The sequence below is a fragment of the Armigeres subalbatus genome, chromosome 2 (assembly GCF_024139115.2).
Source record: "Armigeres subalbatus isolate Guangzhou_Male chromosome 2, GZ_Asu_2, whole genome shotgun sequence".
In the NCBI taxonomy this organism is placed as follows: Eukaryota; Metazoa; Arthropoda; class Insecta; order Diptera; family Culicidae; genus Armigeres; species Armigeres subalbatus.
Window position 1 is genome coordinate 100,539,677 of NC_085140.1, and position 25,498 is coordinate 100,565,174.

The following is a 25,498-nucleotide window of genomic DNA, read 5'->3' on the forward strand; positions in this document are numbered from 1 at the left end:
ACAATACATATAGGAAAAGTCCTTTGTAAAAGATAAATCCTAACGCTCTGGAAGCCTTGTCCACGACATATGAGATGTGCAGCTTGTACGTGAGTTGAGAGTCGAGGATAACCCCCAAATCTTTCACCCGAGTCCTCCGTTCGATCGTGGAGTCAAGTAGCGAAATTAATTGGTTCTTTTTTCCGGGAGAACGTAATCACAGAGCATTTTATCGGGTTGACTACCATTCGGTTGATGGAACACCAGCCAGAAAATAATAGTAGTTGATTCTGCAAAAAGCGACAATCGATTATCTACACGTAAAAAAAAATCATGTTGTTTATTATTAATATTTCTAATACTTGTTCGCCAAAGCAGGCGCTTAATGACATGTATAAGAAAAAACTTATACATCGCATTAGTCACATACATTCGGAAACTTATACTTTTCATTAAGTTATGAATATTATTAGCTTTTTGATATGGGATCATTCATTAGGTGGCATAATGAAGAGTATAAGTATTTTCGAATGGGTTTTTGCCATAACATATAAGGTTATTTTTTTACGTGTAGTTTTACTTTTCACTGTTTACTTTGTTCATCTCACTTCTTCTAAGTTCACTTGAAAAGGAAACAATTTTAGCTATTCGAGCAAACGGCATTCGGCCAAATGACACTAAACCACATTTCTACGGCTTTCAAACCAAAATCATTTTTTTTTTATTTTTTAGCATGAGCGATTGCCTTGTAAATGATTCATTATGCTAGCTAAAACTTTATTCTTAATATTATTATGCTCCATATATATATGCAACTACTAGCAGACCCGACGAACTTCGTTTCGCCTAAAATTGATTTATTCTCTGATCAGTTCTCGAGTTATGCAGAAATTTTGTGTTCCATTTGTATGGGAGCCGCTCCCTTTTCAGTTTATACTACCGCCATCGGTGGTGACAATGGGTCTGAGGGTGAGAATGGGTCATCGCTCTCCCCGGCAGTCTGGAGGTCGTACAGCAAAATCGTTCAAAAAGGTCTCTTATATTTTAGTCTTTTTGCCCTCAGATACATTCAATCTATTCTACAAGTATTCTAAGTAGTTGAAACAGTGACCCATATTTTACCCATTGTCACCCCGACGACGGTACGTTTTTGCAATCTACTACAAACCAATGCCCGAACTGGATGATCCCGAATAGGCGAGGGAGGCGAGCGAGGCGAGCTTTTCTGGTAGATATTACCAAACATCTCAATGACTTGAACATAAAGCTGCAAGGCACGGATCAACACGTCTAATTTTTATTATCCAACGTTAAAGCTTTTGAAACGAAATTGGCACAGTTGGTTGCTGAAAACTGGTATATTTTTCACATCTTGTTGAAAAATGTGTGTGTGTGTGTGTGTGAAATTGTTGTTGCACAAGTGGTTCGCATTGCTCTGCGGTTTTTCCAACGTTACTGCGAAACAAAGCGTTTTTTATTGCTACAATTATGTGCTATCGAGATTTCCTTCAAAACTGAATCGTACTATGCTTCAAACTACCGTGATACTGAGCTAATTGTATATCGTTAAACCAAGAATTTCTAGTTCAGTGATCATCGTAATATTCCATACTTCATCCATTATCACTTCTGACTCTCGCCTGACAACTGCCTTCCGTGAGTGCCCACGAAATGTATTGTAACGTTTTACGTTTATTTCGATATAAATTTAAGTAAAAATATTTGATTTTTACCGATAAATCAAAAATAAATTTTGAATTTTGTTTTAATTTGTGATCGTGTGTCGTGTTTCGTTTGCGTTCGTAAAATCTGTTCGTTCCTGTGTCAATTTCAAGTTTATAGTATTTGTTATAAAAGCTCAACTCATTATGGCACGCAAGTGAGCTGCAAATATGCGGCAAACAGGCGCCATGCCTCCGATCGCCATGCTAATCGGTTGGCGCAATTTTATTTGAATATGCTTTAGAATCAAATTGAATGATAGCTCAGATTTAAATAGTTAAATAGTAAAATGATTTCAAACGATATAAAATTTCTTGGCGCAAGTACAACTCACACTCGCTCATTTCGTCTACGAATCGGCTGGAGAGCAGAAGTGCACGAAAAAAATAGTTTCGTTCAGTGAAAGTTTAAGATTTTGCTTGAGTAATTTTAGTTTAATTTGAAAGTAAAATTAGTGAGTGAGTTTAAAAAAAAAATAAGTGGTGTTAAATGTTCTGTGTTTTTCTTCCTAGTTTAGGGGGCCGAGGTCCAATCGATTGCGTTTTCTGCTCAGATAATTTTATTAAAGTGAATTAATACGAAAAAAGGTAATTAAATCTAATTATGTTGAGCAATTCCTTAAATTTCATGTGATTTCGTGTTAGACACGCAGCGCCCTGCGCTTTTTCCGTACGGCTGGATTTTCTGTCGCTAATTGGCGGCATTCATCATCTCATCGAGATTCCGTTCGTGGTACTTCACCACGCTTTCGTCCGTTGACCGTCCGAGGACCGTCCGAGGACCGTCCGATCCGTGTGCCCAGCGAAGGCCAGCCTCAAGTAGGTAGCCAAACGGAGGTGAGTGAGGTCGCTAGTCAATCGTAGCGAATATTTCACGTCGGTCGTTAACTACCGACGGAAAGGTCCATTCCGTTACATTTTCGGACCAGTGTTTAGAGAGTGTAGGTTCGTCTTTCTGCGTGTCGTAAATTGCACGCCACGAACCTTGATCCTAACCAAAGGATAGAGGACACACCACTCCCCGCTCGGTGAACCGGAAAGGTACGCGAAGACGGGTCGTTTGGGTACGTGTGCCTCTATTTGGCGGCGCCGATCGTCCCGGAGAATCCAGGCCAAGTGCCACAACACTCTCTCCGATCGAAATCGGAAGCTTCCGTTCCAGCCGCCACTCACTCCGCACCTTTAGATCGGCCATATCGCACACGGGTCATCTTTATCGCTGCGCGCCAAATCGCAGTACGGACCCGCCGGTGACCGCCATCGTGTTACCGCCATCTTCGAAGTAATTGTCGCCATCAACGAGACAACGATAGCCTTATCGTTCCCGCCAGCACCGAGTCATCAAAATCTTGCGCAGGTACGTGAGGAGCTTTTTATTACATGGCCATGTTTGCTCTTTTCTATTCAGTACGTTCTACTCGTGTTCAATACGAATGAATGATCTAAAATATATTAAGTTTGATTGAAAATTGTTTTATGCTTGGTTGGATTCCAGTACGTTTAATGCCTGAACCATAATAAACACTCTCACTAAATTAAATTACGTTTCGTTATTGCTCGAATGAGTGAACACTCCTTCTACGTTCCCTAAGTTTCGTTTCGTTAAGAGAGAGTCAGAAACAGTGCATGCGTTACGAAATTGATTATTATTCCGCGAACCGTTCGAGAAGTTTCCCTGAGCGAAAAGGTCTCTTTAAAAGTCGGGTAAACCAAACAAGACCGGTGGTCTCTCTTAGAGAGTGGCGCTTAAGCCACCGTTTAACAATCCTCGAGAACATTCCCCGAACGGTTACAGTATGGATGTGGTAAATGCTCTCGGTCCATTGGCGGTATGGACGAATATATTAATTGTGATGGTTGCTGTGGAAAGGCATATCACAAGGACTGCACAACATTGAATTCGTTTGATGTTCGACGCTGCGCGGAAAACGAAAATGTGCTATGGATGTGTGATGACTGTTTACGATCATTCCAAAAACAGCGAACCAAACCGAACGACGAAAAGAATGAGGAAATGAATAAACCAACAGACGACCAAAGCTGTATTGAGTACACAGTGGGCCAACTCCAAGCAGAAGTTTCGGAAATCAAACAGTGCATCACGGGTTTGCTTGATTCGACCGATCGCAATCAAAACCATTCAGCAACCAATAGTATGCCAATAACTTCTACGCCACAAAGTTTTCCATCGAAAAGAACAATATGCAGAAACAATAGATCGCGATTGCTTATTGGTTCGCGTCAAAGTAGTGACCAGAACATTTCACCTGGCAAATTTTGGATATTTTTCACGAAGGTTGCCAAGCACGTACAGAGCGAAGTTATCCAAGAGATGGTTTCCAGATTGCTAAACTTGCAAGAAGAGCCTGAATTCGCAAATTAGTATCACGATGGGGGAGTTCCGAAGATTGGCGTTTTGTCTCATTCAAAGTCGGCGTAGATTGGAGATACAAACAGATGGCACTCGCTGAAACTACATGGCCTGCTGGACTACTGTTCCGGGAATTCGTTCGCTATGTTTCACCTTACTGGGAGCCTTGACCAGCCTTAAATGTTTATATAACCAGTGTTTTAGGCGATTGCTAAACTGGATCGCCTCGGAATTAATGGTTCTCTCTTGCGATGGTTCCAGTCGTATTTAACCGGTCGCAGCCTTACCGCGGTTATTGGAGATCATCAGTCGAACCATTTTGCCGCTACCTCAGGCAGTTACGTTACGCTTATTTTCATTTACAGCAAAACTCTGGGGGTACCTCAATTAATGCAAAAGTTGGAAGGGGTAGCTCTCATTAAAAAGGTTGAGAACCGCTGATATAAACAAACAAATGTTTATGTAAGATTTGTTCATCGTTTTTCACTGTGTTTATTGAAAATGTTTTCATGTTGCAATGTTATTATAAATGTCATAGTTTTTTTTTTGTAAATTAATAAATCATTGGGGTCAGATAGACCTCTTGATGTATTCAATAAAGAATCAAAGAATGAATAAATAAATAAATATTAAATATTAAAATTAATGCGCATTGGCCATATTAAATCAATAAAAAATAGTTCATGTAACTAAGCCCATCACAACAATTTCAAGCCTATTGGTTGATTTTATAGAACACAGTAACGAAATATCCATTTTCTCAACACCGTTTCATAATGTCAATTATGAAATGTAGGTCTAAAATGTTTCAAATGGAGACTATAATGACCCCCAATACAACGACGAGCTCAAATCTAAATTTCAGATAGAAAACATCCTTTATCTCAGCACTTTTCAAGAATAAATGCAGTAAAAAACTTGGAATCCTGTTTGCAAATTGTGGTCCCCGTAAATAGAAAACCATAATATTAATTGCTTGTTATATAGTCACCCAACGATAATCGAGGGGAGTTTTCCAACATATTCTACAATAAACCAAGAAAGTGATATACAACTACATAATAAAAAGATTTGTTACACAAAAAATGTTCATCTTATTTAAATAATTAATGAATTACTAATTTATAAGATTGGAGACAATGGTAAATTCTACAATACATATAGAAAACATGTAAAAACTACTTACAGCTTAATACTATCCTTCCGCATTTGAATGTTTCGAAACAGACAGAGATCCGACATTGCAAACTGTCTACCAGCAGTCGTGTTTAAATCGTATAACCTAAAAACACAATTTTCGTTAATTTATGAAACCCTATCTCAAAACAGTATCTCACCCACCTTAGTATGAATCCCACCGTCATATCATCCGTGGCATTTATCTTCATCATATTTTGGATCAACCCATTCGGGATCAGCTTCAGTACCGGCTTGATGCGATCCTTGCCCACCTCGACCAGCAACGACAGGAGCTGAAACATGAAGAAAATCTTCGGCGACAGCTCATCCGAAACGATGTACTGCGAAAAGGTCCGGAAGAGCGCCTGCAGGCATCCCTGCAGGGGTTCCTTGAGCTGGGCCGGACTTTCCCGTGCGGCCAAAACCTGTTCCAGCATGAAATCACTGGAGCTGGAGTCGCACGATTCGGAACCGATTTTGCGCATTTTTGGGGTGGAGCAGAGCGCGTCCAGATCGTCGCCTTCGGCAGCGATTGCAGCGCGTGAGCGTTTCTTGGTGGGGGCTACCGGAGCCTCCATTGTGGCCACGATGCAGTAGACGCACAGTTTGGCCAGAACTCTCGAGAATGGGTCGACAATTTCCGATATCCTGTAGAATGAAAGCATTGTTCATGTGGTATTTTGCGACTAATAAAGTAGTTTCAGCATTAAATGGCAAACCTCTTGAAATAAATCTTTCCTTACAAAAACTAAAATCGTTTCTGCAATATTCAAATTTCAAAATACTTACTGAAGTTTGTTGAGAAGCATCATTGGAACCAACTGAGAGAGCAGCGCTATCGTGCATCGCTCAATATCCAAATGCATGATTGCGAATACGATGTCCATAGTCTTGTTCATTTCCTACAATTAAAAACATTAATAAGTTCAAATAATCTCAATACTAGTCTATTATTTTACATACCCTAATATATTTGCAATGGAATATTTGCTGAACCAATTTATCCACTAACCAGAACGGACCACAAGATTGCAGCAAGTTCTCCAGCACCAGTGCCGCATCGATCGGTACCCAGCCCTTCTCGAACACCCCCTTCCACACATCGTCAAACTGCTCTTCCAGAGGTACCTGCGAGACCAAACTCTGCGATTGTAGCTGATTCCTCATCTTGGGACTTGTCACAGGCAATCGCTGAAAGTCTATTTGCATCTTGCGGATAATTTGCATTGTCAGTCCCATCCTCTCCTTCAAATTTTCCTGCTGCATCATCTCCTCGGAGCTAACGTTGGTAACAAACTGCTGGATCATGTTCATTGGCTTCAGCAGTTCATCCTGCCGGATGATTTGCATGTACGCACACAGCCACGAAGCCGCACAGATCGAGAAACAGCAAAACCGCGACTTCAAGCTATCCAGGAACTTTTTGATCTCCACCGTGGAGAGAGTATCGTTTTCCCACGCCAGCAGTACCTGATAGAGAAGCCCCGGAATGTTGGCGCAAATTTCCTGCCATTTCAATGACGTCGCCTTCAACCCATCTGGGGAGTTGAGACTCACTATCAGCTCGTCCACCTTATTCTGGTCGCACTGCTTGATCATGGCTATCGGCGACTTGGACTTGTGCTTCTCGACCATACACTCGCGAACCCATTTCTCGAAGAACGAATCCGACCCGTCGGACATGACGACCTCCGAACCGTAACTCTGCACGATGAAGACCAACATCAGGAAGGATACGTCGAACAGCGCAGCTCGAGTGAGAGCAGGTTTTCCCATTTCACCGGGGACCTGTTTGGAATTTTCGTTGCACTTGATCAGCCCCGAGACGAAGGTTTTCAATTTTCCTTCAACCGTAGCAACGGACAGGATCAACTCTAAACTGTTGCCGGACAGCATTTGACAAAGCATACCGAGCAAGCCCTCCTGCACCTTGTTATAATCGGAGCCGAGGGTTTTCAAAATACCGACCAAGGGCGGTTCGGCTCGCAGCACAAACTTCACGATCGAGTGCTGGTTGGTGTTCAGATCTAACTTCTGCAATCCATTGGTAATCACATCTCGCTTGGAAGCAATCAGCTTCGAGTATTTTTCATTGATCAAGTGGTGCTTAAGCATTTCATTGAGCAGATATTCTACCGTATTTCCCGCGCACTTAGCGTCCATAACGTCCAAAATGGCCGAATCCTGCAGGAGCAGTTCGAAAGCGTCGACAACCTCAGGCGAATAATCGAGTTTTGCGTCCTCATACTCGTTCGGATTGAGTACCCTAGATTGGAGATGCATTTGTCGGATGATCTGCGGCACTTTGATGAACGTGAACGCACAAATGTACGACTCCCTACTCGACCCGCTGACATTGTTCAGGCAAGTCAGACAAGCGCGAATGATCTCGCAGTACAGCCTGGGCAACGAATAACCCTTTAGCGCTTGCATCGAAAGGAACTCCAGCACGTACATTTGGTTGTCACAGTTCGGGTTGAACAAAATATCGATGGCGATCAAAGGTTGCAAGCAGTACGTGATTGGTTCCACTCCCTTGCCGTCGAATTCCTTCATCTCCAAGGTATCTGCCTCGATAGTTGCCAGCTTCCGAATGTAGTCGTTCACCGTCACATTCTTCTGGCTAACCACCGGAGGAACGAATCCCGTATTGGCCGTCAAGTTGTCGATCCCAACACACTTCTTTGTCAGCATAGCAAACAGCTCAGGATCCTCGAGCTTGCCTACGTAAACCACCCCCAACAGAAACTGACTCTGAACGATCTTCTCCAGCACGTTGGCCGTTTTCTCAACCACCTCCTGCTGCTCGCTGGTCAGCGAGCGATTCTCGCCGAACGTGCCTATCGCGTGCTCGTAGATCTGCATCAGCCAGTAGACGAGCGAGAGCATCGCCTTGGTCAGTAGGGCCTCCTCCTGTTTGCCGCGGCACGTTACGCCGGCGATGATCGACTCCAGGAATTCGAGCAACGCGATTAGACAGTGGTGCATCTCGAAGTGGTCGTACTTGGAGATCCGTTTGAGGACGGCCGCGTGTGAGATCAGGTGGGCGCAGAGGGAATGCTTCAGATAGGACAGGAAGAGCTGAAGAATGAAAAGATTAAAGGTTAGTTGAACCAGAGAGAGCTGACCTACGAATAGGATACAGATACGTACCGTATTGGCACCGGACCCAACAACTGCTTGCTGTAGGATGCAGTCTGCCAAATTGTAGACGTCACCGCTGACACCACGTGTTAGAACCTGTAGATTTTAGAACAAGTAAATGATCATTCCTCTACGACAAATGGTTTATCTTATTATTGGGGAACTAGAATTCCTTTTGATTTATAACGCAATCTATATACATAAACCCAGATTAATCCACCTACAGTGAGCGGAGACGAGCCAGCCTCGGGCTGAAAGTCTCCTTAATAAAGACACAAAAAAAAAAAAAAAAAACCTACAGTGAGATTTTGACCCTTCCTTAGTTATAAGAATTTTTTTTCCAGACTCCAGTATTTAAAACGAGATATAACTAATGAGCTTCCCACTGCGATTTACCGTTTAAGTGACAAAATAATTGCCTACCCAAAGGCGGATATCATGGGTTGAGTGACAACTTAACGAATGATAACGTACTGTACTTCATGCTGCCTATCTATAAGGCGCTCGTCGGATTGAAAAACTATTGTGACATAGTTAGTAACAATCGTAACGCTGGTTGCATATATTGTACTCGTAATATCCAGAGACCTCGATATTAATTAATCCAGAACTAACTAAATCAGTCATTGATCTGAGCGAAACTCAATAGCGTTCAATAATAACATATATTTCGCCTTATGGATGCCTAATTTGGTAATACTAAGCTTGTTCAATACCTTAAAAATGAGCGAGATTTTTATGATAGTAAATTTCAGAATTTTCCCACATACGCACACATACATGCATACAAGTGATCTATTAGTGTCTCAAAACATGCTCACATTTGCTATCTAGCTTCCACTGAAGAAATTTTTAAATCCCTTTCAATTTTACGTTTTGCTTTTCTGAGAAGACTTTTTTGTACATGCTTCTATATGTTCCTCAATTAAAATCATTTTGTTTCTTTGAAACAAATCAGAAAAATAGGCATAATTCCATGTCATATCATTTGTTATAAATATGTTTTCAATGTCAAAGTGATTTTGTTTAAAATACCATACATTTTATTTGATAATTCACGAGATTTCTTGATAGATTAATACGTAACACACCTGCATAACGCATACAAAGTGAAATTATAGACACTTCCGAAGGAAGGGTCAAAAATTAATTTCTGTCTGTCTGAACCTTATAGACTCCGAAACTACTGAACCGATCGGCGAGAAAATTTGTATGCAGAGGTTTTTGGGGCCGGGAAGGTTCTTGAGATGGTTTGAGATGCATCCTGAACAGAACATGAGCCAAGAGCGTGCCTTTGTGTACTTAGTTTTGAACTCTGAACACAGTTCAGTGTGCACTGGGTTGGTACGCAAACAAAACGATCATGGTACCTGTGGATCAAGAAGCTGGGCAATTACTGACAACACTTGCCGCTTTGTTGGGGTTGGAATTTTACAGTCTGATTGTGCCCGAAATAGAAAATCATCTCCGATCGGGTCCCAAATTAATTCAAGGGTTTTGATAACTTCATTTGCGCTAGAGTCTTCAACAGGCCTTGTGAAAGGTGCAGTTTTGTGAATATACTCAACGATAATTAGTTGCATGGAAATTCTCAGATTCATCGAAAGGTTCGGTGTACTGTGTTTGTCGCACAAACGAGAGAGTTGTCGTGCTTCATTTTTGCGTATCGTTGCTGGGTGTTGCAACCTTCTCACATCATTTATAGCGACAAAGCTTATTTCTCGCTTTGCTTGTGCTGCTGGTTTATTTACTGGTTTGTTTTGCTCGGAAGTTCCAGTTCTACCAGTCGAAATCGAGAAGGATTGCTTCAAGCTACAACATGGCAGTGAGTAGAGATGTCGCAAATTAATCGATTACTCCGATTAATCGATTCATCGTTGTGATAATCGATTATTTTGAATCGATTATTACCCAACGATTAATCGATTCAATAATCGAGATGAATCGTGAGTAATCGATTAGTTACTAATCGATTAATCAGAATTTTACGACATCATAAGGATGTCGAAAATTAATTGATTATTTCGATTAATCGATTCATCGTTGTGATAATCGATTAATTTTGAATCGATTACTACACAATGATTAATCGATTCAATAATCGACAAGAATCAAGAGTAATCGATTAGTAACTAATCGATTAATCGGGATTTTACGACATCTCTAGCAGTGAGGAGATACATGTTTTAATCGTTCAGTACGATAGTAAGAGAGCGAATAGACACCGACAACATAAGTTCACCATTCGCATTGCTAGAAGCTTTTCTGAAATCAAGCAAGGGCGTAAAATAAACGAATAGTATGGGGAATGTACCTTTAAAATCTTGAACTATAAAAAAAACTTAAAAGATGGGCTATTTTGCATAGGAATTTTTGTCAATATTTATTTAGCAGGCTTGTGATCTCGGAATCTGTAAAATTTAGAGAGTTGTGATATTCCATAGAGTTGTTCGAAAGATCTAAACCATTACGGTGAACATCTCACAATTTCGGAATATCGAACTACAACCAATCTTTAACATAAAGGTTTTGACCTTCCGAACAACTCTGTAGAAGACAACTACTTTCTAAGTTAAATAGATTCCGAAATATCCTACCTTGCCAGCGTGTTATAATAGATTCACACATAAGTGTGTCAATGGGCGAGCAGCAAGCCATGATTTTGCCTCTTCCAGTCAGACCTCCGCGGCGTGCACACGCATCCACGGAGAGTCACCGTCATAACTTAGTTTCGGCCATTTAGGGCCACACATTTTGGCGATCCTGCCAGTCTATTTTTTGGATCTTGTCGCTGATTTCATGAGGTGAGTTGAATTCAAGTGATTAAAATGTGACGAGTGATACATTTCAGTTTGCTAAATCACAAGACGCGTTTCGAAGACCGTCGGAAAATGGTTTGTGGTTTGAGACGCGTCTCGAAGACCGTCGGGAAATGGTTAGTGGTTTGCTAAATCACAAGACGCGTCTCGAAGACCGTCGGAAAATGGTTTGTGGTTTGCTAAATCACAAGACGCGTCTCGAAGATCGTCGGAAAATGGTTTGTGGTTTGCTAAATCACAAGACGCGTCTCGAAGACCGTTGGAAAATGGTTTGTGGTTTGCTAAACCACAAGACGCGTCTCGAAGACCGTCGGAAAATGGTTTGTGGTTTGCTAAACCACAAGACGCGTCTCGAAGACCGTCGGAAAATGGTCTATGGTTTGCTAAACCACAACACGCGTCTTGAAGACCGTCGGAAAATGGTTTGTGGTTTGCTAAATCACAAGACGCGTCTCGAAGACCGTCGGAAAATGGTTTGTGGTTTGCTAAATCACAAGACGCGTCTCGAAGACCGTCGGAAAATGGTTTGTGGTTTGCTAAATCACAAGACGCGTCTCGAAGACCGTCGGAATATGGTTTGTGGTTTGCTAAATCACAAGACGCATCTCGAAGACCGTCGGAAAATGGTTTGTGGTTTGCTAAATCACAAGACGCGTCTCGAAGACCGTCGGAAAATGGTTTGTGGTTTGCTAAACCACAAGACGCGTTTAGAAGACCGTCGAAAATGGTTTGTGGTTTGCTAAATCACAAGAAGCGTCTCGAAGACTGTCGGAAAATGGTTTGTGGTTTGCTAAATCACAAGAAGCGTCTCGAAGACCGTCGGAAAATGGTTTGTGGTTTGCTAAATCACAAGACGCGTCTTGAAGACCGTCGGAAAATGGTTTGTGTTTTGCTAAATCACAAGACGCGTCTCGATGACCGTCGGAAAATGGTTTGTGGTTTGCTAAATCACAAGACGCGTCTCGAAGACCGTCGGAAAATGGTTTGTGGTTTGCTAAACCACAAGACGCGTCTCGAAGACCGTCGGAAAATGGTTTGTGGTTTGCTAAATCACAAGACGCGTTTGGAAGACCGTCGGAAAAAGGTTTGTGGTGACCCGTCTAAAAGACCGCTGGAAAAATGGTTTGGATCGAATTTGGATTGGATTTGGATTGGATTTGGATTGGATTTGGATTGGATTTGGATTGGATTTGGATTGGATTTGGATTGGATTTGGATTGGATTTGGATTGGATTTGGATTGGATTTGGATTGGATTTGATTTGGATTTGGATTGGATTTGGATTGGATTTGGATTTGGATTGTATTTGGATTGGATTTGATTGATTTGGATTGATTTGGATTGGATTTGGATTGGTTTGATTGATTTGGATTGGTTTGGATTGGATTTGGATTGGTTTGATTGGTTTGGATTGGTTTGATTGGTTTGGATTGGATTTGGATTGGTTTGGATTGGTTGGATTGGTTTGGATTGGTTTGGTTGGTTGGATTGGTTTGGATTGGTTTGATTGATTGGTTTGGATTGGTTTGGTTGGTTTGGATTGGTTTGGATTGGTTTGGATTGGTTTGGTTGGTTTGGATTGGTTTGGATTGGTTTGATTGGTTTGGATTGGATTTGGATTGGTTTGGTTGGATTTGGATTGGTTTGGTTGGATTTGGATTGGTTTGGATTGGTTTGGATTGGTTTGGATTGGTTTGGATTGGTTTGATTGGTTTGGATTGGTTTGGATTGGTTTGGATTGGATTTGGATTGGATTTGGATTGGTTTGGATTGGATTTGGATTGGATTTGGATTGGTTTGGATTGGATTTGGATTGGTTTGGATTGGTTTGGATTGGTTTGGATTGGTTTGGATTGGTTTGGATTGGTTTGGATTGGATTTGGATTGGTCTGGATTGGATTTGGATTGGTTTGGATTGGTTTGGATTGGATTTGGTTGGTTGGATTGATTTGGATTGGATTTGGTTGGATTGGTTTGGATTGGATTTGGATTGGTTTGGGATTGGTTTGGATTGGTTTGGTTTGGTTTGGATTGGTTTGGATTGGTTTGGTTGGTTCGATTGGTTCGATTGGGTTTGGATTGGTTTGGTTGGGTTGGATTGGTTTGGTTTGGATTGGTTTGGATTGGTTTAGGTTGGTTTGTGTTTGGTTTGTGTTTGGTTTGGTTGGATTGGTTTGGATTGGTTTGGATTGGTTGGATTGGTTTGGATTGGTTTGGATTGGATTGGTTTGGTTGGATTCGGATTGGATTTGGATTGGTTTGGATTGGTTTGATTGGTTTGGATTGGTTTGGGTTGGTTTGGGTTGGTTTGGATTGGTTTGGATTGGTTTGGATTGGATTTGGATTGGTTTGGGTTGGTTTGGGATTGGTTTGGTTTGGATTGGTTCGGATTGGTTTGGATTGGTTTGGATTGGTTTGGGTTGGATTGGTTTGATTTGGTTGGTTTGGTTGGTTTGGTTGGTTTGGTTGGTTTGGATTGGTTTGGATTGGTTTGGATTGGTTTGGATTGGTTTGGATTGGTTGGATTGGTTGGATTGGTTTGGATTGGTTTGGATTGGTTTGGTTGGTTTGGATTGGTTGGATTGGTTTGGATTGGTTTGGATTGGTTTGGATTGGTTTGGATTGGTTTGGATTGGTTTGGATTGGTTTGGATTGGTTTGGATTGGTTTGGTTGGATTTGGATTGGTTTGGATTGGTTTGGATTGGTTGGATTGGTTTGGATTGGTTTGGTTTGGATTTGGTTGGTTTGGATTGGTTTGGATTGGTTTGATTGGTTTGGATTGGTTTGGGTTGGTTTGGTTGGTTTGGATTTGGATTGGTTTGGTTTGGATTTGGATTGGTTTGGATTGGTTTGGATTGGATTTGATTGGTTTGGATTGGTTTGGATTGGTTTGGATTGGTTTGGATTGGTTTGGATTGGTTTGGTTGGTTTGGATTGGTTTGGATTGGTTTGGATGGTATTTGGATTGGATTTGGATTGGTTTGGATTGATTTGGATTGGATTTGGATTGGATTTGATTGGATTTGGATTGGTTTGGATTGGTTTGGATTGGATTTGATTGGTTTGGTTGGTTTGATTGGTTTGGATTGGATTTGGATTGGTTTGGATTGGTTTGGATTGGTTTGGATTGGGTTTGGATTGGTTGGATTGGTTTGGATTGGTTTGGATTGGTTTGGATTTGATTTGGATTTGGTTTGGATTTGGTTTGGATTGGATTTGGATTGGATTTGGATTGGATTTGGATTGGATTTGGATTGGATTTGGATTGGATTTGGATTGGATTTGGATTTGGATTGGATTTGGATTGGATTTGGATTGGATTTGGATTGGATTTGGATTGGATTTGGATTGGATTGAATTTGGATTAGCATGAATTTTCTTATCATTATTAGGTTGTTCTTGAATCCCAAATGCAATCCAAAACTAAGCGGCGTTGAACTTCATGACTAATAACATGAAGTTCAACGCCGCTTAGTTTTGGATTGCATTTGGGTAAGATTTGGAATGTTTTTTGGAAGAAATTGTCATTGTATTTGACAAACAAAAGAAGACTTCAAAAATTTGTTGTTCTCTAATCATCCAACGAAAGTATGAATCACGTTTTATCTTTCGCAGCCCACAGTTTGGGAACCCACACTCTGAATCATTGTTCTGGTATTAAAACCATGATGTTGAGTCAAGTTTATTATGGTGTGCAGTTTTCAAAGGATTTAATCGGTTGCTCAAATGCAACCGATGTTCGCTTTCGTCGCATTTAAATAACCCAGGAGAAAAACAAGCATTGCATCCTATGCTAGAAGATTTTTTTTGCGTTTTTTAATGACAGAAGAAGGAAAATGTGGGGTTTGAGTAAAATGCCTTCAGCGCGCTGTTATAATAGATTCACACATCAGCGAGCAGCAAGCCATGATTTTGCCTCTTCCAATCAGACCTCCGCGGCGTGCACACGCATCCACGGGGAGTCGCCGTCATAACTTCGTTCCGGCCATTCAGGGCCACACAGAGTCGTCATACCCTAAGGTTTTACAAGATTTATTTGTTCGATATTGTGCATGATTAAATTGAAATCTGTCATGATTACTAAATTCTAAATTTGAAATATTCAGCTTACCTGTTATAATGGAGTTGGAAATTGTAAATTATAATCGTTCATCATATTTTAACTTTACCGCTTTTGACGTAGGACTTACGTCTCTCTTTACTATACCGGGTGTCATTTCAAAATATTCAAATCAACCGCGTTACGCTGTGTTGAAAGATTTTAAACGTTAATAGCATTCGTCTCAGTGGACGAATTTCTGCGGTGAGCCCCTCAATCGACAGATTTCAAGTATGCCTTTCATGTCCATGCTTGATAAGACCCGAAAAACTTGTTTCAATAGGCATGAAACTGTTTTCAATGAAAAACATCGAGATCAAGGGAACCTATAAATATGGGTACCGCATAATTCTTGCATCATTCCATTACCACGTTCTGATTGGTGCAGACACCAGCGAATGAGCAGCCGCTGGGTCTGCCGAGAAGCCATAAAATAGCACAACGCGATTTTTTCCTTTCATTCTGACCGGGACAAGCGAAGCAACCGCATCATCGATCACACCTTTTAGCAGGGAATGAAGTCTGCACCGACCGCTTTTTCGGCTCGACACCATCGAAGCCACCATCATCAGCTGAAACCTAGCCAGTACAGCAGCAGTCCACCCTCCAGACCCGACAAAGCAACAATGCTGAGCAGATACCGGCAGCAGCAGCAGAGTCGAGCCGAGACCGGCCGGCATCGGTGATGAGCCGAGACGGGCTGAAGAAAAGCAACATGATGCAGCATGTATGTCCAAAAAACAAACGGTTCTTCAGAGAGCCAATGATAGAGATCAATATCAAAGCTTTCAATTCCCTTCGAGATAGAAATTGCAGGGTTGTTACGGAGATCCTGAAATATTTTCCGCGCCGACTAAAATCAAAACCACGCCATTTCCGCGCGACATGAAAATCCATTCTGCGCCAAATCCGCGCGACCCAGAACTAAATTCTAAGCAAATACACGTTAAATATCTATGCATTGATCAATGCAATATTGGCATTGATAAAAAAATATGTAGAAAAACATTGTTTGATACTGACCGCACACAAAGCGAACGTGACTGAATGATCGTCCCATGTTATGAATTCTAAATCTTATCACCCGAAATCCCATGTCCGGGTGTTTCCTTCCTTCTACTACTAACAATGTTGGCTCAGAAAAGAACATGTACTTCCCACCTGAACTGCAATTCTAAGCTCGCTTGCCCGGCTTATTGGCCTGTATCAAGCAAAAGTCTCGTTAAGAAATAGACGCCAGCAGCGAGCAACAAGCGTAAAAAAGAACAAGCCCTTCTCGAACGCGTTGATGATGATGACGCTTTGGCTGACAAAGAAGCGGGATACAAGACACTAGCTGATTGGCCCACGAAAGCAGAGAAGATTCAAAATTAAGTAGTATAAAAGAAAAGTGCATTCGCTCGCAGAGCATTCAGACTTTTTTATACCATCACTAGAAATTCGCGGTTATTTGAAAAGATCGTTTTCTTACTTTTTGCACTTGGCCGAAGCAAACAGTCTTTTTCAAGGCTCTAAGAGTTAAAAATAATGTTCTCCTTCAGTCGCTATCGCACGGATTAGAAGGCCCTTCAGTGGAAGGGCTGAGATACAGTCTACATCTCCTGCTGAGCCAACTTGTGGTTTATTTCAGGCAGTCCTTCAGTGGGAAGGTTGCCACTGTCGAGGCTAATATTTCGTGACCGGACAGATACTTCCTGATTTTTTTTTGATGATTTTTGTTCGAGGTAGATTTGATTTCTGTGTCGGTTTGATGAGAAGATTTTGCCAAGGAATGGTATGCAACGCCGATTATTTATCCAAAATAGTTGATGTGAGAAATTTGGACATATTATGTATTTTAAAGGCATGGTCGAGGGAAGTCCTACGTCCACTTAGCGGTTATGTCACAGACATTACCCACTGTTCGTTTTTTTGGTTACCAAATCCGCGAATGGTCATAAGCAATAAATCGAGATATAATTATTTTCTATTATCAGTTATCGAATAAGACTGAATAATAATAAAATAAAATGATTAAACACCAAAAGTCAAACTAATTTTGATATTTTTATTTTGATGTCATCTCAAATAAATTAAAACAAAATAGGAACTGAATTAGATATTTTTCTGATATCAAGACTTATACAACATAACTAAATGATAACTAAATCTAGTTTGTAAATCTTGATATCGCATGATATCGATCAAACGAGTAACTAAATAAGATATGAGTATTTTGATATCACTATGTGATCCATTGATCAAAATAATATCAAATTGAGATATTTTTGTTTTGTTTTTGCAAGATATAGTCATTGTCATAATGAAAACTCATTATGTAAACCGTAGAAAAAATGCCCAATATCAAAATAAGTTTATTTTTGTTTTCCGTAATATCAAAACTTGATATAACTTTGTTTATTTGGATACAACATTTAGTTCTCAACTTCTGATGTGATTACTATTAACTCGACCACAGGGTCACCAAAATTTGATATTGCAAATGCAAGTATCAAAATATCCAAATGAATTTCCAGTTTGTTTTCATTCTCTGCTCGGGTAGAGGAGCTCACAAGTGTCACTGACCGTTGACTTTTCCTCCAACTAAATGAAACTTGTAGAAGATTGTGACCCTCATATAACATATTAGTTAAATAAAATATTTTTAATTCCCATTATTATCGTCTTTATTAAAGAGGCCGTCTTGGGCCTGAAAATGATAAACATTGGGATGTCATGGGCAACGAAGAATACACTGCTTACTTTGATGGAAATTCCAGTTCAGTCTCGGAAAACAGTTAGGGTCTGTCTCATTTGAAAAATTAAACTGAAATTAAACTTAAAAGTGACATTTCAATAATTATCAAATAACCCTGCTCGCAGAGCAAGATTACTTTTGACAGATATCGAATCATTTTGCATCGATGTCTTATTGGAATTGCTGGGCAGCACCAGCCATTCTTATTACCGGGTTATTTGCTAATTTTCGAACTGTCACTTTTAAGTTTAATTCTCCAAATGAGACAGACCCTTAATATCAAAACTTTAATAGCATCCGCCATTAGGGCGAGCGTGGAAAGCTGGATTAAGGATCTGTTACATTTGGAGAATTAAACTTAAAAGTGACAGTTCGAAAATTAAAAAATCACCCCGTTATAAGAATGGCTGGTGCTACCCAGCAATTCCAATTGGACATCGATGGAAAATGATTCGATATCTCAAGCTCTCAAGCTCTATCTGGAATAAGGGCGAATGTCGCAAGAGAGGATTCTCTTCGTCGACTTCCCCTCTTTTTAATAAAAGTGACAAGCAGCGAATTTCTTTGTGGTTTATCACCTCTGCACGGTAGAAAACAATACGAACTTGCATTCTGAGGTGATAAACTGCAAAGAAATCCTCTGCTTGTCACTTTTATTTAAAAGAGGGGAAGTCGACGAAGAGAATTCTCTCTTGCGACATTCGCCCTTTTACCAGATAGAGCTTGAATCTGTCAAAAGTAATCTTGCTCTGCGAGCAGGGTTATTCGATAATTATTGAAATGTCACTTTTAAGTTTAATTTCAGTTTAATTATTCAATTGAGACAGACCCTAATAATGTGAAAATGATGCTTACTGATGTTACAATCGTTGTTGGCGAACTTGTCGTATTTTCCTCTATCTTGCTTACATTATGATAAGCTGACAGTATTTGAATTTGAGGGGGCGACTCATCAAAAATTTACTAAATTAACAAACATGCAGAAGCTACGGAAGATCCATTAATTAGGGTAAAGGATGTATTTTGGACCACCCTTACGAGGGCTCTTATTTTGGACCACCAAGAGGAATTTGCACTCAGTGGTCCAAAATATGAGCCGTCGAACTAGTGGTCCAAAATACCTCCCTTACCCTACGTAACGCAAAAATTGGCAATTTTCAAACCCCCCGTCCCCACCCCATTTTCTAGATTACACTGCTTACTGCTTACGAAGAATACACTGCTTACTTTGATGGAAATTCCAGTTCAGTCTCGGAAAACAGTTAGGGTCTGTCTCATTTGAAAAATTAAACTGAAATTAAACTTAAAAGTGACATTTCAATAATTATCAAATAACCCTGCTCGCAGAGCAAGATTACTTTTGACAGATATCGAATCATTTTGCATCGATGTCTTATTGGAATTGCTGGGCAGCACCAGCCATTCTTATTACCGGGTTATTTGCTAATTTTCGAACTGTCACTTTTAAGTTTAATTCTCCAAATGAGACAGACCCTTAATAACAAAACTTTAATAGCATCCGCCATTAGGGCGAGCGTGGAAAGCTGGATTAAGGGTCTGTCTCATTTGGAGAATTAAACTTAAAAGTGACAGTTCGAAAATTAAAAAATCACCCCGTTATAAGAATGGCTGGTGCTACCCAGCAATTCCAATTGGACATCGATGGAAAATGATTCGATATCTGTCAAAAGTAATCTTGCTCTGCGAGCAGGGTTATTCGATAATTATTGAAATGTCACTTTTAAGTTTAATTTCAGTTTAATTATCCAATTGAGACAGACCCTAATAATGTGAAAATGATGCTTACTGATGTTACAATCGTTGTTGGCGAACTTGTCCTATTTTCCTCTATCTTGCTTACATTATGACAAGCTGACAGTATTTGAATTTGTGGGGGCAACTCGCCGAATATTTACTAAATTAACAAACATGCAAAAGCTACGGAAGATCCATTAATTACGTAACGCAAAAATTGGCAATTTTCAAACCCCCCGTCCCCACCCCATTTTCTAGATTTTGTATGAAGCATTCTTCTAAGCGTTACGTAATTTATGGATTATGATCAGAATAAAACTCCACAGATTCAAAGATTTGTTCAACTAACTCATATGTAAAGATCTAGACATTTCAAAATTTACGAAAATCAATGTTTTTAAAAAGAATTGAGATTTTTGAGACTCGTTCAAATTTTGTAGATTTTTTCATGTAAAGACTGAGCGTTGATGAACATTATTTGTAATCTTCAAGTCGCCTACGGTTGTATTAAAATAGCTATCTGTTAGGCCAGCAAGCGAAATGTTTTTGTGTATATTGACTGTAAAAATAGAAAATAAAGAAAAAAAAAATTCCCCTCTAGAATTTTTTATTAGTTACACCAATGACTAAACTATTAGATTCTGTGATCGTAAAGAATAAAGACGTGACTTCTAATTATCTCTAAACCTAAGAGAAGGTCTATACCATAGTTAAAGCCTAGTAATTACAAAGTTAATATCTAACATCCACGGATACATTTACTATCGGTGACAGATGACGGAAGATGATCACTTTAAATGTGTCATTTAAGATGGTGATTGTTCGAAAGTTCTTACACTCCAGCTCAGCGCTTTTCTTACTAATTTACCCCTTGCTATATTACCCCTTCTTTTCACTCCTCCGGTAGCTGTTCTGTTTCCCAGATTCTGACTATCAGTCTGTACAGGGCCAGCTCTGCTTAATTAGTCTTTAGCGGTTGAAAGCCTTAACTGTCCTCAAGGTGGGGGATTGTTGGTTTCCACCATTCGCTGAACTGGCGTAGTCCCTAACAAACAATTCAACCCGCAGATTCGTCCCATTGTCGGCGAAGAACTCAATCGGTCAGCCCTGGCGACCGATAAACCGGTATATCGCCATCAAACAGGACTGAGTTGTCAGTCCGTGTGCTACCTCCAAATGTATCGCTCGTATCACCATGCAGGTGAATCCAACGTTTCTCTGTTCAACGCCCTACAGTAACATCAAACGGCCACAGATAATCAACGCCTACGTAGTTAAACGGCCGAAGATTCGGCATGATGCGTTGCACTGGTAGTGAAGCCATCCGCGCAACAAGCGGACGACAGAGATGTGCTTTACACCAGAAGTAGGCCGCCGACACTTTCCTTACCACTGCATTTAAGTGCGGAATGTAATACAGGATAGTCCACTTCGAGAAACGGTTCGCGTCCGCTGGTACCTTAACGTCGCGTAGCAACAGACGAACCCGAAGTTACTCAGTCATATTCGTCCGCGGCAAACTCTTCCTGGGCCATTTTTCCTCCTCGTCGTACAGAAACTTTGCCTCATGCCCACGGACTGCTCGGGTGTAGATCTGGATCCTTTCCCCATTTTGTCAGTAGGTCTGCAACGTTTAGCCTTGTCGGTACCCATCACCAGTCTGCTGGTTTCGTCAAGCTCAGAATCTCTCCGATAAGGAAACCAACGAACTGTTTGGGGCTGACCGTATACCACATTGACAGGTTTTGGTTAGTTTTAGATACTCCCCTCCCCCAGCGTGTACGAATCTCCATATAAATTTTCAAAAAATTGTTTGAATCGTGAACAGCCGACATACGCCCCCTCCCCTCAAAATTGTCCACGTGGTATGTGGACAGCCCCTTGTAGCGGCGCTGATCGGATCTCGAATCCACGATTGTACCACCTCTGCATCTATCCAAAATACCACATTGATAACGGATATGTTGTGGTTTTCGAGTACCGTATGCGACATCCGAGCAGTTTGTACCGCGGCAAGAAGCTCCAAATGCGGAATAGGCAATTGCTTCAGGGGGGCACTTTCGCCCAGCTGATCACTAGCGCGCACTACACCTCTCCACGTACCAAATTATTTAAATCGTAGCAACCAACCGAAAAAAAAACTACAAATTGTCATCCGAACCCTTTAACAATCCTTCGCGCCTTCTTGACCAACATTTCCAACGGCTTTGGTATAACCACCATGATCGATAAATTCAAACTAGGGTCCGGTTTGATTCGTTATATCCGCGGTGTTCCGTCGGCGCCAGCGAAGCCGAAATTCAAATTCATTCAACCGTCGTCGGCTACGTCGAAGACACCGGCCCCACATGCCCAACAGTCCACAGCCGTCGCCAAAGACTACCACAGCATCCTGGGGGTGAAGCGATCCGCCAGCTTTCGTGAGATCAAACAAGCGTACTACTCGCTGGCGAAGGAATCCCATCCGGATTTGCAGCATGCGGGAACGAACGCGCGAGAGCTTGTCGATGAGGCTAAATTCAAGGAGATCACCGAAGCCTACGAAGCGCTGATGAGCGAACAGAAGAAGGGCGACAGTGTGATTGCGTTAAATCCGGAGTTGTACCGGTATGAGTTTATGCTTAAACAATTTTTAAATACCAAAATTTAGAGACCAACTCCTTTGTTGCAGAAATGTCACCCGCGAACGTCACAAAACCCTTTCCTCCAGTTGGAGGACCATCAACGAGCTAAACTACGAGGATGTCGTCCTCACGATTTCCTTCAAGGAAGCCATCGAAGGCGGGAGGCGTGAGGTAAAGCTTCCGATCGGGTCCAAATGTGACAAATGCTCCGCCTGGGGTAGCTTCCCCCCGGTGGACAAAGAGGGTTTGTGCAAGGTCTGTCAGGGCACCGGGAGGCAAACCCTTCAAACCGAAAACGGAACCCTTTGGATGACGTGTAAATTTTGCAAAGGCCTACGAACCACCCCCCAAAAACTAATTTGTCCCAAATGCCACGGAAAAGGAATCACGCTGAAACCAATCCCGCTAATGGTGAACATTCCAAAAACCTCTAAAAATCGAGATATCATCAAGTGTCGCATACCGGGCCACCAACGGTCCATCAACATCATCCTCAACGTGCAAGACGTCGATCGGTTTCAGCGAGATGGTCTCAACATCGCCTCGACCGAGCAAATAACGCTCACCCAAGCGATACTCGGCGCGAACGTTCCCATCAAGGGAATCAACGGTGTCTTCAACGTGCACGTTCCTCCGGGGACGCAACCCGACACGGAAATTCGCATCCCGGGCAAGGGCGTTTGGGACCTTTCGACGCAGGAACGGGGTCAGCATATTGTGAGAATAAAAATTCGCATTCCTACCGAGGTGACCCCAAGGCAGCGTCATCTGCTCAAGGAACTGGACGCCACCATGCAGGAAGAGAACAAACTGGACTCACCGTTTTTACGTTGATTCCCCACTGGCAGTCGGTCCAACGTTCCTTCCAGGCCCGCATCAGCATCAGCTTGAGAAGCGTCGTCTTGCTCGTCGTTTTCTGGTTGTCCATGATCATGTTGCGCCGCAGAAATGGAACTGAAGATACAAAAAAAAGGTCGTCCCTAAACAATTTCTGTAATACAATAGAAAATTACCTTCTAAATCCGTAAATTTGTCAGAAATTCCCGAAAAATCCGACTAACTGTACCGGGCGGGGGTGCTTTGTTGATGTTGTCGATCTTGTTTGTGATGTGACAGTTTAGTTTGAACACGCTCAGGAAAAATTACCCCGTACATGGGTTAAAATTGATCATCATCATTCATCATCGTACAACAGTGCCACTTCGCTCATCCGACATTCATCAACTCTGGTTCAAACTTTGGTCCGCCCGGATAAAAATATACAGTAACTTGTATGACATAACCCATTGAAATACAATAGATTGTGTGGTAAACAATACAAACTATTGTATGCTTATTGTAAAATGTTCACGGTTGTAAAAGATCTTGCAATGTACTTACATTCAAATAACAATATATTTAAGTGTTACCAATACATTCTATTATATTTTTATTGTTCGCTTATGTTTTTAGTATTGCTCATCCAGAAACTAAACAAATTATAAAAGTATTCGGTTTGGAAATCTGGAAATTCGTCTAATATGATTGAATTAATATGTTTTGGGATATTTTATGGATTTATTATATTGATGAAATAACAATTGAAAACAATAAAATTACAATAGCTTTGCTAATTAAATTAATGAAAATGTTATATGTACCGATTCTCAAGTAATATATTTTCATATTGCATGTCTAAATGTTATGCAATAAAAGTTTGAATTAAAAAAAAAATGAAAGGAACAAAAACTTTTGCTCATCATTTTTTCTCGGAGATATCTAATTCATTTGAGCGTGTACAGTTTTGTTTATAATAAGCGAAGAGATAAAAATAATGAAACTGTATGGTTGCAGAAAGTGTCTTTTTCATTACAGTTTTCTGGTGCTGGGCAGCAGTAGATCACTAGGGCTTTCTACCGTGGTAAGTACCTAAAGTGTTGAAACGCGTTAGAGCATCATTACTGGGCGCGAGTATTTTGATCACCATCGCCGTGCTGTCATTTTAGATTGGTCAAACTTTTCACATCGGTCACTATTTTCGGTTATCATTTTGGTGGCTGCATTTCGTACCGGTGGCATTTGACATGGTGGCGTTTGACATTTTGATAGTTCACCAAATAGCAGCGCCGTGATCGCGCTGAAAAATTTGTCACCTGTCAGCTGCGCTGCTAACTTTATCAGCGCGTTTAGTAGCGACCGGTAAAGTGAGATTTTGAAAATGAATACTGCGCTGGCAAACGACTTATATTCACCACCGGTAATCGTAATCTGATACTACAAAAGTTCAATGTACATAATGCGCAGTGGTTCATCCCGAACAAAAAATAAATAAAATTGTATCATCATAATACCTGATGACATGCCTGGTAATACTAAGGACACACCTGTGGTACAGTCGTGATTCGCTGGTTGGACACGATCTCAGCCCAACTAACGAATTCAGTTTTTTAGTTGGGCCAACTGACAGCCATTTGAACACGTGTATTTCGACTTAGAACATCACAAATGATGTCCAGTGACGCCCAATACCGTTTTCCGTGTTTACATTGAATTTTGACGTACGGTTTGCTTTTAGTTGGGCCATGGCCCAACCAGCGAAAACCCAACTAAAAAAGTGACCCAAGTATTAAGATCCCAACCAGCGAATCCCGACTGTACTTGTACCATTGTACAAGAGAACAGAAAATTAATCAAGACTATCTTTAATAAAGACAATAATTGGTATGCTATTCATTTCAAGATTCTTGTACCATGGTACTTGTACCACCAGTGTGTCATTAGTATAACATGTATCCTTGTTCCTTTACAGAAATGAAACATGATGAAATACTGGTGCTTGCCGTTCACTGACTCAAGATCGTTCAGAGTGGTTATCATTGGCCAATCTCACCAACAGGATGTAATAAGAACTGATGTAGGTATTTTTATCTTTTCTTCTCGATGTTCTTTTCTAATAAAACTAACATTCTTTTATAATTTACATTTTCATTTACTTTCAGCGTTTCTGCACCCGTGGCCAAGTAACAGCAAAGCGAGGTAAAATGAGTGAAAATTAAGTTTGAACTAAATTAAAATCATATTAAAAATAAA

The 25,498-nt window shown here is 40.9% G+C and overlaps 2 protein-coding genes across 4 annotated transcripts in view; one reads left to right on the forward strand and one right to left on the reverse strand.

Moving 5' to 3' along the window:
* LOC134210434 (mediator of RNA polymerase II transcription subunit 24) overlaps window positions 1–23,377 on the reverse strand; it is a 71,561-nt gene extending 48,184 nt beyond the window's left edge. Inside the window, exons 1-7 of one of the 3 annotated variants that reach the window (XM_062686479.1) lie at window positions 23,250–23,377; window positions 8,404–8,490; window positions 6,214–8,331; window positions 6,040–6,152; window positions 5,413–5,898; window positions 5,258–5,353; window positions 154–269 (exon numbers count right to left, since the gene is read on the reverse strand). In XM_062686479.1, the coding sequence (XP_062542463.1) occupies window positions 221–269; window positions 5,258–5,353; window positions 5,413–5,898; window positions 6,040–6,152; window positions 6,214–8,331; window positions 8,404–8,490; window positions 23,250–23,363 (3,063 nt within the window). In that variant the 5' untranslated portion in view covers window positions 23,364–23,377 and the 3' untranslated portion in view covers window positions 154–220. Of the gene's footprint in view, window positions 1–153; window positions 270–5,141; window positions 5,354–5,412; window positions 5,899–6,039; window positions 6,153–6,213; window positions 8,332–8,403; window positions 8,491–23,249 lie in introns of those variants that run through there. The other 2 variants (XM_062686481.1, XM_062686480.1) reach the window with 2 other exon arrangements.
* LOC134210435 (chaperone protein DnaJ-like) lies at window positions 21,911–23,263 on the forward strand. The gene is made up of 2 exons (XM_062686482.1): window positions 21,911–22,412; window positions 22,477–23,263. The coding sequence occupies exons 1-2, from the start codon at window positions 22,027–22,029 to the stop codon at window positions 23,261–23,263; spliced, it is 1,173 nt and encodes a 390-aa protein (XP_062542466.1). The 5' UTR covers window positions 21,911–22,026.
* Window positions 23,378–25,498: the final 2,121 nt, after the last annotated feature.